Raw genomic sequence first — 19363 nt, 5'->3', positions numbered from 1 at the left:
TCCAACTACTGATGATGATGATAATGATGATTATTAAAATAATAATACCATTATACTAAAATAATAATAATAATAGAACTAATAATAAAAGTACTAATAATAAACATAATGTTAATAATAATAGTAGTAGCAATAATAATAATAATAATAATAATAATAATAATAATAATTATTATTAAATAATAATAAATATTACTGTCCTTTTAAGGAAAAATCTCAACTTTTTTTGGAATTTGGATAATAACAATACCATTTTTATCCTAAACTATTATAATAAAATATGAAAATAAAATATTTTAATAATAAATAGACTTTGGTTTCATCATTGGTTTGTTGGTTACTTTTTTGTTATACTAGAACTAATTCTCCAACTACTGATGATGATGATAATGATGATTATTAAAATAATAATACCATTATACTAAAATAATAATAATAATAGAACTAATAATAAAAGTACTACTAATAATAATAATAATAATAATAATAATAATAATAATAATAATAATAATAATAATAATAATAATAATAATAATAATAATGAAATAATAATAAATATTACTGTTCTTTTAAGGAAAAATCTCAACTTTTTTTGGAATTTGGTTAATAACAATACCATTATTATCCTAAACTATTATAATAAAATATTACAATAAAATATTAGAATAATAAATTGACTTTGATTTCATCAATGGGTTGTTGGTAACTTTTTTTTGTTGCACTAATTCTACAACTACTGATGATGATGATGATAATGATAATACCATTATACTAAAAATAATAATAATAGTACTAATAATATTAATGATATAATAATAAATATTGTTGTTGTACTTTTAAGGAAACATCCCATCTTTTTTGGAATTGGGTTTCTACATTCATAAAAATAAAAAATAATAATTGCACACCCCCTCTAAGCATTAGGGCACCCCTATACGTATTTTTTATTATTATTCTAAACACTCACACCTCTATCTCCTCCACCCCCCTCTCCTATGGTCTTGGTCCATGTGATCTGGAATTGTGCACTGGAATACTTAGCATTGCTGCAGAACAGACAGTGAAATAGAAGCCCCCAGCCCCCCTTCCCTATGTCAGAAAAGGCAGAATTAACTACTCCCAAGCTGTGACAGTCACTAAGCTTAAAATAACATCCCTGGGATTGCAATCCAGCAAAAGAAAGAGTGTGCATATGTGTAGATGTGTGTAGATGTGAGTAGTCCTGTCTCCCCTGTTACCTGTCAGAAGATATGTGCAGTCAGGGATTCCTCTTGGCTCATCCTGGGGGTTCCTTGCCCCCCCCCAACCCCCCTCCATCCCCCAGTAGATTAATACACAGCTAGCAGGATAGAGAGAGCAGAACAGATTGGTAGCTGGAGACTGAGGCATCTGCTTGACACAGAAGCCTGGTAGCTATGGATGGGGAATAAAAAGCATCTTTGACGTCAGGATTAATGATTGGTCCCTCATCCGGGTCCCCTCTCTCTCTCTCTCTCTCTCTCCTGGTGTTATCTGTGTGCTCAGCCTTGCTGTGGACCTACTTTTATTTGGAGGAGTAGATGTGATGTTTTAGTGAGAGTGGAACTAAGGGGAGGAGGTTGCATGCATGCAGGCAGACATCGTACAGAATGGTTTAGTGAGAGTGGAACTAAGGGGAGGAGGTTGCATGCAGGCAGACATCGTACAGACATCGTACAGAATGGTCGGGGCTGATGAAGATTGCATGGCATGGAGATCGCTCTGGTGAGTTTGGAGAACGGGAGAGCCCCAGCCGTGGAGGATGGAGGGGGCAGTTGCACAGGGGACAGGAGGGACTTGCTCCAAATCCCCAGGGCACCATCTTGGCTGAACGACTACAAGCAAGGCAAGGAAGGGCCCCAGCGAGCCCCTCCACAGCCTCAGCCACCGGGGACCGGGCAAGGAGGAGGAGGAGGTGGCTGTGGAGGAGGAGGAGGTGTGGGCGCACGTCTGCACAGCAGCAGCGACATGATCATGAGCTATCCTGGCAGTCACATCAAGGATGGCGATGACATCCACACGGTGATCCGCCTGGAGGAAGACGAGCCCCATGCCCACCCGGACGAGGAAGAGGACCACCACTTCGACCTGGGCATCATGGACCACGAGAGCAACCAGCGGGTCATCATCAACATCGCCGGCTTGAGGTTCGAGACCCAGCTGTCCACTCTCAACCAGTTCCCCGACACCCTCCTGGGCGACCCGGAGAAGAGGATGAGGTTCTTCGACCCCTTGAGGAACGAATACTTCTTCGACAGGAACCGACCCAGCTTCGATGGCATCCTCTACTTCTACCAGTCCGGGGGCAAGATCAGGCGCCCGGTCAACGTCTCCATCGACGTGTTCGCCGACGAGATCCGCTTCTACGAACTGGGCGAGGAGGCCATGGAGAGGTTCAGGGAGGACGAGGGCTTCTTAAAGGACGAGGAGAAACCTTTGCCCAAGAACGAGTTCCAACGTCAGGTCTGGCTGATCTTCGAATACCCTGAGAGTTCCAGCTCTGCCAGGGGCATCGCCATCGTCTCGGTGCTGGTCATCCTCATCTCCATCATCACCTTCTGCCTGGAGACCTTGCCCGAGTTCAGGGATGAGAACGAGCTGCCCCCGACGCTGTCCAAGGTGCTTAATGACACCCATCAGCCACCTGCTCCCAGCGGCTTGACGGACCCCTTCTTCATCATAGAAACCACCTGTGTCATCTGGTTTACCTTTGAGCTCCTGGTCAGGTTCTTCGCCTGCCCCAGCAAGTCGGAATTCTCCAAGAACATCATGAACATCATTGACATTGTGGCCATCATCCCATACTTCATCACCTTGGGAACAGAGCTGGCAGAGCAGCAGACTAACAATGGCCAACAGGCTATGTCACTAGCCATTCTCAGGGTCATCCGCCTGGTTAGGGTCTTCAGGATATTCAAGCTGTCCAGGCACTCTAAGGGCCTTCAGATTTTGGGGCAAACCCTCAAAGCCAGCATGAGGGAATTGGGGCTTCTAATATTCTTCCTCTTCATAGGAGTCATCTTGTTCTCCAGTGCTGTCTACTTTGCAGAAGCTGATGACCCAGAGTCTCATTTCTCTAGCATCCCAGATGCTTTCTGGTGGGCAGTGGTCACCATGACCACAGTGGGCTATGGGGACATGAGGCCAGTAACTGTTGGGGGCAAAATTGTGGGTTCCTTATGTGCCATTGCTGGTGTCCTCACTATTGCGTTGCCCGTCCCTGTTATAGTCTCCAACTTTAATTACTTCTACCATCGAGAAACTGACCATGATGAGCAGGTCATCCTCAAAGAGGATAACAGTAGTGCCCAGGGCAGCTGTGCTGGGGAACTCAAGAGAAGTCCCAGCAAGGTTTCCCTCAACAAGTCTGCAGTCCACTTGGAGAATGTTGAAGGCATCAACAATGGCACTGGTTCCATGGAAAAATCCAACCTCAAAGCCAAGAGCAATGTGGACCTTAGAAAGTCCTTATATGCTCTGTGTCTGGACACTAACAGAGAAACCGACTTGTAGGCCCATGGGACCTAAATAAACAAACTAGCACAAGACACAATTAAACAATTGATTTTTTTTTTTTAATAAAAAAAAAAAGGGACATATACATTTTACAATAGAGAATTTTTTTGGTCCTCTCTTGGTAGCATCAAAACAGTATTTGCTGTTGAAGACACATTTTGTTACTGACTTTTGCAGTATTTACAATCATGCATATATATTTTGTAACTGTTTCTTGTTGGAGTTTAGCTGTCCCTCCCCTCACTTTGGAATACAAACAAAGATCTTTTATTTTTTAAAAAGTTGAAGGTTTACTGCCACAAAGTTGCAAAGATACAGCAGGAGATACAATTGTAAAAAGAAAAAAAAAATATGGAAACTTTTTAGAAAAGCAACAATTTGCCAGTCCTGTCCTGCAACACCTATACAATATTTATATTGTACAGAATATTTTATTGGACAAAATTTAATTTTGTACTAATATATATATATATATATATATATATATATATATATATATATATATATATATATATATATAATATATGTATATATATATATATATATATATATATATATATATATATATATATATATTGTGGAGAGAATCTAATTTATATATAAATTATACACTTGTGAACAAAGTCATGGTAACGTTAGTCCGTGCAGTGAATTTGGTGCTCTTGAATATAGCAGGAAATATTTTATTTTTTTTTTTCTGAGGAAATATTGTGAATTAATCTATATATGTGAGCCTTAATTTATTAATTCATGTAGGCTTATTTCTTTATAAAAAATACTTTATTAAAATTCAATGTTGCATAATGTCAGTTTAGTACTCAATTTTTAGTACCCTTTTCAGGTGAAAAAAAAATGGCACCGTCTTGTATGAGTAAATTCAAAATTTATATATATTTATTATGTTTAAGAAAAGAAGAAAATAACAAAAAGAAAAAAAATATATATAGCATACAACCAAACTAGCAGTCCTTGTAATGGTTTACATAGACCATTATACATTGAGCTGTTTAATTAACTTTCAGCATATGTTCAGGTCAGGTTATGTATCACAGCTCCCTTGTTATGTTTCATGTCACACAAGCAAGGTATAGGGAAAATTATTATATGCTTGCCATCCTGCTTAGTATCATTACCATTAATGTGAAATAGAGGAGGAGGGGGGTTGGGTAGTCTTCTTTAACCCTTTTTTGGTCACTATGGGATCAGGGTCAAGGCCTAAGCTCTGCATGACAGGCAGAGCCTTTTCTAGAATGGAAAGGAAAAACACAACTCGTTAAAATGGAATTAATGATCTACAGTAATCCAAGAGAGAATGCTTTATCCTCCGGACCACCAGAGATTTGCTCCTGATGTGACACTGTGGGATATAACATGGGCTTAACGCAGGTCTTTTACATCTAAAGACTGATCAACAGGATCCTGGTTGGAAGGGCCGGAAAAAAAGTCACAGAAGGATTTAAGGTTAGTTATTATAAAGGTATGATATTATGTTGTTTTTTTTTTTTTTTTATTGCAATTGATAAAAACTTGGGAAAAAGAAAGATTAAAAAAGTGTTTTTTTTTCGAGCAGCCAATCAGGTGTAAGCTTTTATTCTGTAGGTTACACTAGAACAGTGGTCTCCAAACTGCGGCCCTTTACTTGATTTTTTTTGGCTCTTCGGGCATAGTTCCTGCCACTGACACCGACAAGGGGGGACACATTTCCTCCCATTTACACCAATGATGGGGCACTATTCCTACCACTGACACAATGATGGGGCACAATTCCTCCCACTGACACCAATGATGGGGAACAATTCCTCCCACTGATACCAATGATGGGACACTTTTCCTCCCACTGACACCAATGATGGGGAACAATTCCTACCACTGATGCCAATGATGGGTACTATTCCTACCACTGATACCAATGATGGGACACTTTTCCTCCCACTGACACCAATGATGGGTACTATTCCTACCACAGACACCAATGATGGGGCACATTTCCAACCACTAACATAAATGATGGGACACAATTCCTCCCAATGACACCAATGATGGGACACTATTTCTCCCACTGACACCAATCATGGGGCACAATTTCTCCCACTGACACCAATGATGGGACACTATTCCTCCCACTGACACCAATGATGGGCACTATTCCAACCACAGACTCAAATGATGGGGCACAATCCTGACCACTAACACAAACGATGGCACAAAATTCCTCCCACTGACATGAATGATGAGACACTATTCCTCTCACTGACACCAATGACGGAGCACAATTTCTCCGACTGACACCAATGATGGGGCACAATTCTTCCTTCTGACACAAAAGATGGGACATTATTCCTTCCGTTGACACCAATAATGGGGCACAATTCCTCCCACTGAAACCAATGATGGTGCATAATTCCTCCCACTGACAACAATGATGGTGCAATATTCTTTCCACTGACACCAATGATGGTGCAATATTCTTTCCACTGACACCAATGATGGTGCACAATTCCTCCAATTGACACAAATGATGACACATTATTCCTCCCACTGACACCAATGATGGGCCACTATTCTTCCCCCAATACCAAAGATGGGGCACTGCTCTTCCCACTGACCACCAATGATGGGGCACTCTTCTGACTCCCTCTAATACCAAAGAGGGGACATTGTTAACTCCCACTGACACCAGGACTTTTTCTACTCCTGCTGGCCACAGTCTGCCCCCCTAAAGTTTTAAGGACAGTAAACTGGCCCTTTGTTTAGAAAGTTTGGAGACCCCTGCTCTAGAAAGAAAAAATATTGAATCCTAAGTGTTGCTAGGGGTCACCAACTAATTTTTAAAAATCTTTTAAAACAAATGGGTCTTTATCAGCCTGTGCTAGGCCATAGACATTGGATGCGCATCTTATACATGTGATATAAACCTGGGTCTATATGCACATTTAAAGAGTTCACGAATGTGGAAGTTAGACACATCTTGAAGGCTGCAGCAGCCATTATCACATCTATCTGTGTTCTCTTTTTTGTTTTTGTCTGTGTTTTTATTGGTGTTTATAGGCTGAGCATTTATTCCAGCCATTTAGGGCTGCTTGGAGGTGACAAATTTGCAAAGTGGAACTCCGGGATAAGAAAATATCATCTAAATACACAATGCATGTTTATTCCTCCCTAAATCTTAGTATTGTTTTTGTATTGCTTCCAGATCTATGCAGTAATCCTCTGTGCAGGAATTTCCTGTAATAAAGACTGGTCACTGCGGTTCTCTCTCCTTGTGCAGAATGATTGGTCTTGTTTCCGCCCCCTCCTGTAGCTTTCTCCAAGCCTGTATTAGGAGGAACCGCATGATCTCTCCGCTAGCTCTGTTCTCTGTACAGGCTATGTACAGCACAGTGATCGTGTCACTTTTATAAAGTAACATTTGGGTTTGCAAATGCATTTGGTACAAACAGAGTACATTTATATCCTGTGTGGATATTGAGGAATGTGCCCAGAGATCAGCTTTAAATATGGCAGTATTTAATAGTCCCTGTCCTATTAGGGAAGATTGATCTAACACGTTTTGAAACCTTACCCATTTGCTATTGTTTGTTTCAAGATTAGCTGGTTCTCCCAAGAAGTCATGCTCAGGTGGCCTTGGTCATTGAGATTTTTTGCAGCAGTTTGATTGGGCATGCTTGTTCGTCTTCTGAAGGTTTATGGTCGCTTATATTTATTCATTGGGAATGTTCAGTTACACAGTGCTAGGAGCAAAATGGGAAGTGCTGTAACCATAGCAACCAAGCAAATTCACACTGTGCCAGCCTCAACAATCCAATTCTGGTTCTGTTTTTTTTTTTTTTTTTTTATTGGTTGTTTTAGATTACTGATATTTGCACATAGCATATTGTACCAGCGGTGTTTACTGAATAAGCCCCAAAGTAAGTGGATGAGTTATGTAGGCAAACAAGCCAATGCCTATATCAACTAGTGATGTCCAAATTTTAGATGAAAGTCAGATTTTTGGCAACTGAAACACAGAAGCTGTTTCCCATAGCAATTAATCGCATTAATGCCCAGTGTGATCTGCCACTGTACGAATTTTTACTTAAAGTGAAAGTATACCCGATTCATGAAATTTGATCTGGGCATATTTATCTGTAGTGTTTACTTATCTCTCTCCAAAGCCCTAAGTCCCATGTCTTACTGCTGCTCTGTTCCTCTGTTATCAGCATGATAACTTTTGACAAGTTCTCCAACACAGGAAATAAAAGCAGCTGAAAATTTGTGTCAGTGAGGTTGCTATAAATAAATTAGCAGAGAGCTGATCTATTCACAGCACAGCTCAGAAAGTTTCTTCCTTCCTCTGCCTATGTGGAGAGGGGATGTGTGCCTTTCCTCCAATCAGCTCACACACGGTGTATGCCAAGACTCCCCTCCCACTTCTGAAAAAGGAAGTAAAAATTCTAACTCAATGTTCACTTTCTAAAGAATATAGAAAGCTGAAGACAGCAGATATACATGTAAAACTTATGTAGGGAGATTTGTTTCATATCTGTGTATCATCTGAGGCTGTTCACTTCACTGGGTTTAGGAGAGGGTTTACATCCACTTTAATTTTATGAGACATGCCCCCTTGCCCATAGCAACCAATCAGATGATCTAAATCCAATTATTTGCATTAAGAATGCATAGGATGATCTGATTGGTTTCTGCGGGCAGCAAAGATGCTCCCTGTGCATAAGGGGCTTTGGGCTGACCATATACTATACAATCTTGTTGTACTATCACCTTTACATTCACCATAAGGGTAAGGGCCTGCCTGATTTGGTATGTATTCAAAGGATTGTTTAGATTCATCTCCATATTACATAGTTTTGGTAATATCAAAAGAGATTGTGTAAAGATTGCACGAGGGGTCTTTAAAATGTTTCTGAACGGAAATGGTGAGGGTGGGAGTAGTAATTGGTCGTGTCTGAGAGTGTCATGTGACTAGTCTGTCTGGCAAGCCGGCTGACCTTGCAGTCTACAATAAGAGTTGTCATCCTGTGAAGGACATGGCTGTGAAACGTATATATAAAAAAAGCGCGGAAACTTTTTAATAACCCTCGTACAATCAGATTGTATAGTGTTTTGCCAACTTAATCGGTGCAAAAAAAAAAAGAGCCAAATTGCTGAATGCAGCATCCAGACACTTTGCTTTGGTTTACAAAAGTCAGATCAAATGAAATACTCTGGTTGGGTTAAATGGGTTAATACACTGTACTTCCTAAAGTGTATCTCTCATGGCAGAAATATGGGTTGATAAAGGTGGACTCCTGAAAAAGTAGCTCAGCTGTGTCTGACTTCTATACCTCAAAGTCTTGCAACAAGTATGAAATCCAGAATGCAATATACACTATTATGTCAAAAGTGTTGGGACGCCTGCATTTACACAAACATGAACTTTAATGGCAAGTCTTAGTCCGTAGGGTTCAATATTGAGTTAACCCACCCTTTGCAGCTATAACAGCTTCAACTCTTTTGAGAAGGCTGTCCACAAGGTTTAGGAGCGTGTCTATGGGAATGTTTTACCATTCTTCCAGAAGCGCTTTTGTGAAGTCAGGCACTGATGTGTGAGAGAAGGCCTTGCTTGCAGTCTCCACTCAAATTCACCCCAAAGGTGTTCTATCCGGTTGAGGTCAGGACTCTTTGCAGGCCAGTCAAGTTCTTCCACCCCAAACTGGCTCATCCATGTCTTAATAGACCTTGCTTTGTGTACTGGTCCAAATCATTTGGTGGAGGGGGGATTACGGTGTTGGGTTGTTTTTCAGATGTTGGGCTTGGCCCCTTAGTTCTAGTGAAGGGAACTCTTAAGGCGTCAGCACACCAAGACATTTTGGACAATTTCATGCTTCCAATATTGTGGGAACAGTTTGGGGATGGCCCCTTCCTGTTCCAACATGACTGTGCACAGTGTGCAATGCAAGGTCCATAAAGACATGGATGAGAAAGTTTAGGGTGGAGGAACTTGACTGGCCTACTATGTCCCCCCTGTGGATTGGAAACCCGCATTGGCATAGTCAGCCAGCTTCTTCTTCCTTCTTATTCTGTGCAGGTCCACAGATGATGTCTGCGCTTGATCTCACACATGTGCCATAGGAGACCTTGCAGTTTGTAATTCTATAACAAACTGTGCCAGATTTATGGTGCATGTTAGTAATCAATGCATACGTCGTCCGAGTCCAGTTTTGTAATAGAATAATAAACCACCCAGGACCCCTACGGCACATGCTCAAGATCAGGCAAGATCTCCCTGGAAGGCACTGGTGACTCAGCCTTTCGATAGGGCAGCTGAGGGCTTGGATACATCCCCAGTGCCTATTGAGGACCAGAAAGTGGGGGAACAAATATGAGACTCCTTGTCAGTATGCCATATTGTGATTTTCAATAGTAGGGTGGGCACAGCCCGCCTTTACTGACCCGCAGTGATCTTAGAGCAGAGTTATCTGCCAAAGTAAATATTAGGTATTTGATTTAGGAGATTCGTTTTTTTTTTTTGTGTGTTAGCCACCTTCACAGTCTGAGACTATGTAGAAAAATGTCAGCTTTGCCGTTAGGAACTATAAAGTTTTAATTTGAAGCAGAGTTCAACTTTACTCAAAGTCTGCCTTGTCATTCTATGCACTTTGGATCAAAATGTATTGTGGATTTCCTATACCTAACCAGTGGTGTGTATGGGATGCTTACAGTGAGATAGTTTGATAGAACACAAATGGGCAGTGCCTTCCGTCTGTAAATTTACTGACAGTCTGACAAAAAATAAGTGATTTTTTACAGTTGTCAGTAAATGTCCATTTATGGAATTTTATGTCAGTAAAAATTAGTACTTTTTTCAGGCAGGTTTGTGTTGGCTCGGCAAGTGTAAGAAAGAACCCCTTGACAGCTTGATGCATCACCAGCAGCCACTTATTAGTTTGGAACCAGTTGGGATTATTTTTAAATAGAAGCAGGCCTGAGCCAGCGGCGGATGGAGCCGGCGGATGCATTTGCCGATCCTGCTCCTCTAGTTCTGGCTGCGGAATAATCTCAACTGTTCTCTGCCTGCTGCCTCTCTGCATAGATAGGTTATTGGAACCCGATTGGAATGCTTGTCTAAAAAGCAGCAGCTCCTAAAGCCTTTGCCCACGGCCCCATGTGCCCTGCAGCTACACTACACTCTCCTCCTAACCTATCTGTACTGGGGAAGGGGGAAAGTTGGGGGAAAAGGGGGCACCCCTGTACTCTGCATGCAGAGTACCCCTGAATCCTGCACTCTGTATGCAGTGTATTCCTGAAACCTGCACTCTGTATGTGACGCACACTTGAACCCCGCACTCTGTATGCAGCGCACACCAAAACCCTGCAATCTGTACTGAACGCACACTCTTTGTATTTAATGCCCCTTTAAGACCCTCATACTGTTAGTGCAGGAGATGATACTGCTGCCTCCTGAATATTTTTTTTTTTTATGCCGAATGGGAATTTTGCATTGAAATACTGTGTCACAATCGCAAGCCAAGCATTTGGCTTGTGGCTGCTGTGCAGCCCTATTGAGCTCAATGGACAAGTTTGACAGGCGATGCTGTCTGTAAAAATTGATATGGCAAGTTAAAATTTCCGCACAATGAAGCTAAGCATCGAGGCCATGGTAATGTGCAGCTGCTACTGTATGTTAATTTGGAGGTAGGTGGTCAGGGAGGAGTTCTGTTTAATCATCCTCTTCAAACCACTCCCACTATTAGATTCAATCTAGTCATGCCCATTGCTCTCTTTGACATGCATAAATGTATCCCAGCAGGGTGGCTGATAATTTGTTATACTCTGTTGACTTTTTAAATGTAAACTAGGCCAATTACCTGGTATGGGTATAGCCAGTGTTTATAGATTGTGTTTATACTGTGTAAATATCGATTGTTATACTATCTAATAGGAGTTCTGTCATTTTTTCAGGCTGTCAGTAAAAAATGTGCCCTGTCAGTAAATTTGCCATATTCTGTTAGTAAAAAAAATTGCAGGAGGTTGGCAACCCTGAAATGGGTGCTCCAATCAAACATTACAATTTTAAGTTTAAACTTCTTAGAGAACATGGCCAACCTAGTAAATGTCTGGTATTTTCATTTGTGTCTGATGCATGCCAGCTAAGTCCCCATGGATGTCATTAGTAACACAGAGGTACTGTGAATAGCTTCTAAGGTTTACATAGACCTCAGATTACAGATACATTTAGTTCAGTGGCCGATTTTACTGGTTGCCTGACGTTCTATAAGACTGGACAGTGAAAGGAAAAGCAGTTCAGTGATGAACTCATCTCTCTCTTACCTCTGTTTTCTACTCTTGTCAGCATGCTTCTTGTCAGCACATGAATTGATTGGTAACTTGTAACTGCTGCATCTTCCTGTCACACTAGAGCAGGCATCACTAAATGGCAGACCGTGGTCTGGATCCAGACCAACTCGCTGTCCCATCTGGACCAATGTGGAGCTGGTTCTTCCCCTCGACCACTGCTACTGCTGTCATAATCACAGTAGAGTGGAGAGCGGGAGGCATGACAGTACTAGAAAGATAGCGGAAGGCAAGGCAGCTTTGGATGGAGGCTGGGAGATGGAGCCGCTAGAGTTAAAGTGGTTCCAAAGGCAGAAGGTTTTTTTACCTTAATGCATATTCTGCATTAAGGTAAAAAAGTGTACAGCCCCTTTCCCCCTTATACTTACCTAAACCTGATCTTGACCAGCACTGTACTCGAGAGCAACAGCTCTCTCGGCTCTCTCTCCTCACTGGACAGAGAGGCAGCAGTGGGAGAGATTGGTTCCTGCTGCTGTCAATCACAGCCAGTGAGCAAAGAGCGGGAGGGTGGGGCTGAGCTGCATTCTGTGTGTCAATGGAATCAAGACTGCAGGAGTTCAACAATAGGAAGCAACTTTCTTTGGTGGACTACCGAAAAGAGGAGCCATGAGTGTTGGCAGGGCCTCTGAGAAGAGGAAGATTGGGCTGCAATGTGCAAAATCATTGCACAAATCAGATACGTATAACATGTTTGTTATTGAAAAAAATATATATATTTGGTTAGCAATCACTTTAATTTTTCAACTTGATCAGCAGGTGATTGGTTGCTAGGATACAGGACAGTCCTAAAAACCAATCACTAGCTTGTTAATATGACAAGTTAACTCCAGCAGCTCCCACTTTTGCCCGCCATCCAAAGTTGCTGTGCTTCCTGGTGTCTATCCAGAACGGTTATGCCTCCCGCTCTTCTCTTTCTTCTTTTTTACCTGAGTGTGGTAGGAAAGTTAATGGGCAAAGCTGCTGGGGTCTGTAATATGATGGAGGGAAAATTACTGTCTGCGTACTTTGGACATCTCCTGATGGTGGAAGTTCCACCATCAGGAGATGTCCAAAGTACGCAGACAGTAATTTGGACACCTGAAGGACCCCAAGAAGTAAACAGAAGAAAAGGAAAGGACCATCATGTGACTGTGGCTTAAAGCAATAGGCAATTGGATTTTTATGCCAGTGGTTAGTGAAAGGGGGATTGCTGATCTCCTAGAGTTGGGCATTAAAAATATCACTGTTGATTAAAAAAGCAACAATTGTAAAGAAGAACCTATTACCCTAAAATTACAAAAAGGGACTAAAAGAGATATTAATGCTCTATATTTAGTTACAATCGTTTTGATAAAGATTATTTATTGACTCTTCAGCAAATCTTCCTCACCGTGGAATTAACACTTCCAGTCCTTTCTCGTAGGCTGCAGAGGCAGGAGGACTGAAGGGGGTGGTGAGGTGACCAGAGCCCAAGGAGATACCAAGCAGGGAAAATGTCTAGTCCTCTAGGGTGGGAAATTAGCCTGGCCCGTAGAGGAAACTGTGATCCATAACACTGCAGGATGGCTTAGGAAGAGGTGTTTGGAGTCAAGACTGTTGAGTAAGGTAGATGATGCACAATGCATTTAAATGTAATTTTTGCCGGGAGTTGGGCTTTAACATCTCACCACTGAGTGTACACACATATGTGGCCTCACTGAAATGGGTCTTCTTCCGTGGGGCTGCATATATGCATACATATGTTTTTGCTGGGAGCACGCGGCACAGCGCACTCCCGTCACAGAGACCGAGCTGTTTCCAAGAACCCTGGGTCTTGTACTAACAATCAGGAATCAGAAGGCCCGGTGTTCCGTGAAAAAAACCATACCCGTGAGAAAACCATACCCTCGTCACTTCCGGTGCACCTACGGAGGGTATGGATTTCTCACGGTACTTACACTTGCCGCGATTACATTAAAACAGCTCCTCTGCAACATAAATCATCTCCGCTCCTTCCCCTCTCACTTCCCTGCTCTCGGCTAATAAATATAAAAGCGCATCACGGAGCCGAGATCTCCGTCATTTCGAATTCATACACCCGCCGCCGCTTTTATATTTACTAGCCGACATCAGGGAGGTGACAGGGATAGCAGAGGAGATGATGTTGCAGCCAAACTGTTTTCATGTAACCGCCGCAAGTATAACATTACACACAATACCGTGATTATTTCATTCCCTCCGAGCATGCGCACTCCTCAACTTCACAGCTGTTCAATGGTGTTTTCGGGGCTCTGAGCATGCGCACTGTTACGCTGCTCAGCTGTTTCGGACAGGAAGTGACGAGGGTATGGAAATCTAACGAGGTATGGAATTCTAACGTTACACCGGTGTTCCGTGAGAATTACCTACCCGTGAGAAAAACCTACCCCTCGTCACTTCCGGTGCACGGCACTGTATGTAATGCGGCGGTTACATTAAAATAACTGTGCTGCAATATGACTCATCTCCGCTCCTGTCCCGGTCACTTCCCTGCTATCGGCAAGTAAATATAAAAGCGGCGGCGGGTGTATGAAAACATACATCACGGAGCCGAGAGCCGCTTTTATATTTACTTGCCGAGAGCAGGGAAGTGACCGGGACAGGAGCGGAGATGACTCATAGTGCTGCACAGCTGTTTTATGTAACCGCCGCGCGGGTAGGTTTTTTTTCACGGTACACCGACATATTTCCATACTAGTGCGCATGCGCACTAGTCAGCTTCTCAGTTCTTCCATCAGGTATCCGGAGCTCTGAGCATGCGCACTGCTGCGCTGCTCAGCTGTTCCTGGCCGGAAGTGACGAGGGTAGGTTTTTCTCACGGGGTAGGTAATTCTCACGTTACACCGGTTTCTGATCACCTGATCGCTGTGATGGCCTCTGATTAGCTATCAAAATGATCAGTCACTGTAAAGCCCACCCCTGTGTGTGTTTTCTCCCCTGAATGGAGAGGATAGACGCCTCATTTTTGTACCGAGATTGTCGTGATATCTTTGCAGCGTTTTTTATGTATGTTTGAAGGATATTGATTGAGTCTTTCTGAAATCTTCTGAAAATTATGTCAAAGCTGATTATGTATTGGTAATGAAAACTCACCCTTTCCACGGCTGAAAAATTATGTAACAAAATCTCTAACTTGGGTAAGCAACACAATATTGTGAAAGAATAATTGCTCCAGGAGGAAATAGTAATAGCTTTGTGAATGAAGTACGGTACCCTGTAATACAGACAGCAAAGCAAATCAGAGTGACACGGCAGTGTAGCGTTCTAATCTTTTTCCAGGCTGAAATCCAGGACCATATGTGATGTGTGTGGATCTATTTATCAAGCAATCTCTATTAGCAACATGGGAATACAGCCGTAATGTATGTCAAGTACTATAATGGCATTTCCTGTGAAATCGCTTTGATGAAAAGGACTTTAATTGTCCATCTGTGGCCTGTAAAAAGGGAGTATTTATACTGATACGACAGTGTGTCAGGCTCCTAACAAGTGCTCAGCTAGGCACTGTTGCATCTAATCTGTCTGGATCATGTAAAAAGAAAAATAGAGCAAAAGGAAAAAATATCCAGTTGGGTTGCTTTGATGTTTTTTAACCTGCGCTATAAAAAAGAAAATTGAAATTTGATCAGTGGCTATATGTAATGAAGCTAGGCAATGTCCCAATCAATTTTACCTATGCAAATCTAAGTTTCAGTTCACCATGTAGTACATGTAGAGCAGCCTTTTTCAACCAGTGTGCCCAGGCACCCTGGGGTGCCTTGAGGTTTTTTTAGGGGTGCCTTGGCAAAATGGCTAAGAATTGCCCAAAAGTTGTTTTCAAAAAAAGGTTTTCATTGTCCACAATTACAACCTTCTAACTGCCGGCATCCCTAACGACCATTGGCATAATCAGCTGATAAGGAGAATGTCAGTCGCCTGCATAGCATCCTTGTTTGATCCTCCTCTGCCCCTCACATTAGTTGAATGATAGAGAAAAACTGAGGGAGAAGAGAAACATTGGAATACTAGTCGGTACCAGTTTACAAAAGTGTATTTGCTTTGGAAGAATAAATCATCTCCAATGTTGGGTGTCCTACTTGGACTTGTGGATGTTGCTGCATTATGTAAAACTATTTAAATATTTTTTACATTTTAGAATGGCGCCTTGAGATTTTCCCTAATTTTTAAAGGGTGCCTTGACTGAAAAAAAGGTTGAGAAACACTGATGTAGAGGTAGGAAAACCTTTAAGCTTTAAACTTGGCAATTTCAGATTTTTGTAAGCCTGGTAGATCTCCAGTATGCGCTGTTGAAGAGTCAGCCTGTTGATTGGCTGACTGCTTTACGGAAGTCAACGTTTTGACCATAGGTTTGCGCAGCCTATGGTGTGCACCCCAAAGCTCAAACACACATGCCTTTCTCTGCAGCTTCAGCTGCACAGGACAGTAAATGAATGGAAAGTGCTCTGTGCTGAGCCGCTTCCTGTTCATTCAGAAACTGAAGCATAGTAAACACAGTGAGTGAGTGTCTTCATTTAGAAAAGGAAGGTGCTTGTAAATGACATATTTCTCCATCCTGAAACACCCCCCGCATCCCAAGCCAGAAGCACTGTGAGGTGGGGCAACATGGGGAAGCCCAGGCGGTAGGGGGCATTGGCACCATATGTGGTGATTAGGGTTTGCCTAGGCACACCTGGCACACCCCCATGCACATGCCTATGATTTTGACTACTGGTCATACAACTGGACGGAGAGCTGATACTGCAGAGAAGAGCAAAAAAGAAGGAAGACCTGGTTGAGCGGTTTTCTTCTCCAGCACCTTTTTCCTGTCACTCAGGGGACTCGTATCGCTGGAGGGAATATACGGTAATTCTGTTACCAGCAGTTCTCCAGAACAGCTAAATACACTGATGAAATACATTAATGGCAGCTGTCCTACCTGCATTATTGTCTATTCCATTGTCTGATTTACAGAGCAGTAGACCTGATGTTTCTATTATACAGTTACGTAACACGAAGGGCTCATTCACACCATCATATTAATCTGTACCCCTGTGCAAATAGGCCGTCTTTCTCCGAACAGGATGCAGAAGTGTCCCATGCAGACCCATGTAGGCAGCCTATTGAAATCAATGACAGGTTGCTGGCTGCATGGAACTGCAGAGATCTCCATGGCCATCCCGAGTCCAATCCAGAGATCAGAACACAATCTATTTGCACCCTATTCCAAGCAGATGAAGATGGCCCCTTAGCACAGGTGTATGGATCGATATGCCATTGTGAAGTGTGAATGAGCCCTTACAGGTCTTATCCTTCCTCCAGCCTGTGACTGGACAGTGAAAGGAGAAGCAGCAGATCAATGAGCTCATCTTTCTGCTCTTTTCTCCTAAAAGCATGTTACTTTGTTAGGACAAGCGTTGCAGCACAACTGACTCCTTGTACTCTGCTTCTCCCTCTCCTATAGCTGTGCATAGTGATAGGGAAATTAACAAAGCTCGGTCTGCTGGAAGTCTGACGACCAGCACTTGAAAAAATGAGCAAACCCTGAATGGCTGAACCATATTGAGGTCAATGGGAATTTTTTAGCTGGCCTTTTTCAAGGCCAGTATACAAGATTGTGGTAAACAAAAGTGAGTTGGTAGTTGGACATTGCCATAAGGGACACATATTAAATAAAAAAAAAATAGGTAAAATATACCATTTAGTGGTAAACATTAAAAATACATTATTGCTTTAAATAACACACTTGAAGGGTGCCCCAAGCATGCACATGATGTGCCACCCTGTAGTATATACAGTAATCCATCAAAAATTACAATTATAAAAAAAAAATATTACCACTAAAACTATTTTTCAAATTCCCAGCTTTCTTTTGTTTGTGAAGAGAGGCCGGAAAGATCCTGGGTGACGTCATTGACCTCATACATGTCATTTTTGGCAGGAGTCCCCAGTGAGAGAAGTCGTCAGTGTGGGTTGTAGTGTTTGTGTCCCCCTGGCAAGGTCTCCCCCCACCGTTGAAAGCATGTGACCTGGTATAATTTAGGATGGGGGTGCACACTTGCTGCCCCCCCCCCCCCCTCCTGGCCAGGTCAACTGCATGTCCAAGAAAGGGTCTGCTGAGGATTTTGGGGCGAAGCCATGCATTTTTTTTTCACATGGGATCCCCTTAAAAATCCATATCAGATCCTCATCCAGGTATGTAGTCTGGGTGGTGAGCCAAGTGAGAGCGTACAGCTCCCACTCCTCCCAAAACATCAGGTCACATGCCCTGCAAAAGAAAGAAACAAAAAAGTGTTTCCATCCCTCAAAATTAATACCAGATCTTTATCTTACACAGGGGTCTGGAGTAGGGTGCCATCTGTCTGGGATTCACCTGGACAGTCCGAATTTTGAATCATGTTTCCGGGTTTCAGACAGACTGAAGCCCAGACACATTATTCACACCAAGCTGTGGCTCCCCAAGTAACCAAGATAGTCACACACAAGTCTGTTGCCATCTGGGAGCTGCTGGCAGGTTGTCTGGGGGCAGACTTGGCACCACCGGGGGGCAGGGCGATGATGTCAGCAAAAGCAATTTGGCCACACCCACTGTTTGCTGCAGCATGCTATGTGCACCACATTTATACTCTCCTTGGAGTACCCAAAAGTATTTGGGTTTGGCTTGAAGAAATGGTGGCAACCCTAGTCTGGAGTTGTTCACAGTTTGCAGAACGCGCAAACTCAGTGGCTAGATTTGGTCAGTTTGGCCATCGTCTGAACCTACAGCTGCTGCAGCCAGAATTCATTTACTTAGTGGAATGTCAACAAACCAATCTGAGCCCAAGTTGTTCGCAGTTTGCCAAATGGGAAAACTCAATGGCTAGATTTGGTCAGTTTTCCCGTTTGGCAAACTGCGAACAGCTTGAGTTCAGATTGAACGAATGCTCTACCTAAACAGGAAGCTCATCCCCATGTATTGTCACAGCTGCCATTGTGTTGGTTATGGTTTGCCAGGTTTGCAGTTTGTTTCCCATCTATGTTGTCCATGTATAGTATCACGACTGTCAGTTTGTTGCCCATGTATATATACATATACATATATTTTGGTGATACCTCTAATTCAGATGGTGCTCCTACCACCACAGAATCTCAGGTTCACAGGACTATGAAAAGTATGGTAAATAGCTACAACCAGGGGTGGACTGACAACTCATGGGGCCCCTGGGCAATCAGAGATCATGGGGCCCCCTGTGTCCACACTCAAGCCACACAAAGCCCCACCTACAAATTGCAGCTCAGCCACATAGAGTGGGCATTTAAATATCTACCACAGCATAGCCTGCATGGAAGTTCCTGGCTTCTTTCTGTAGTGTGTAGCCAATCATGGGGCCCCCTACTGACCCTGGGCCCTCGGGCAGTGCCCTAATCCCCGAATGGTCAGTCCGCCCCTGGCTACAACCCACAGTATAATCCATGGGCAAAACTGCTATTATAGGCCCATAGCACCTCCACTGATACAAAATCATTATTCGTGTGGAAAAATTAC

At 42.7% G+C, this 19363-nt stretch overlaps 1 protein-coding gene across 1 annotated transcript; it reads left to right on the top strand.

Moving 5' to 3' along the window:
* Positions 1–1603: 1603 nt before the first annotated feature.
* On the top strand, positions 1604–3593 carry KCNA5 (potassium voltage-gated channel subfamily A member 5). Its single transcript, XM_082255013.1, has 2 exons — positions 1604–1631; positions 1673–3593. The coding sequence occupies exon 2, from the start codon at positions 1729–1731 to the stop codon at positions 3529–3531; it is 1803 nt and encodes a 600-aa protein (XP_082111139.1). The 5' UTR covers positions 1604–1631; positions 1673–1728; the 3' UTR covers positions 3532–3593.
* Positions 3594–19363: the final 15770 nt, after the last annotated feature.

Source organism: Pelophylax lessonae (assembly GCF_965119305.1).
Source record: "Pelophylax lessonae genome assembly, chromosome: 4".
In the NCBI taxonomy this organism is placed as follows: Eukaryota; Metazoa; Chordata; class Amphibia; order Anura; family Ranidae; genus Pelophylax; species Pelophylax lessonae.
Note: the sequence above shows the minus strand (reverse complement) of the source record. Positions and strands in the feature narration are given on the sequence as shown.

What these genes read in the sequence shown, in the direction of transcription:
- KCNA5 (XM_082255013.1), top strand. Translation starts at nt 1,729, where the DNA reads ATGGAGATCGCTCTGGTGAGTTTGGAGAACGGGAGAGCCCCAGCCGTG.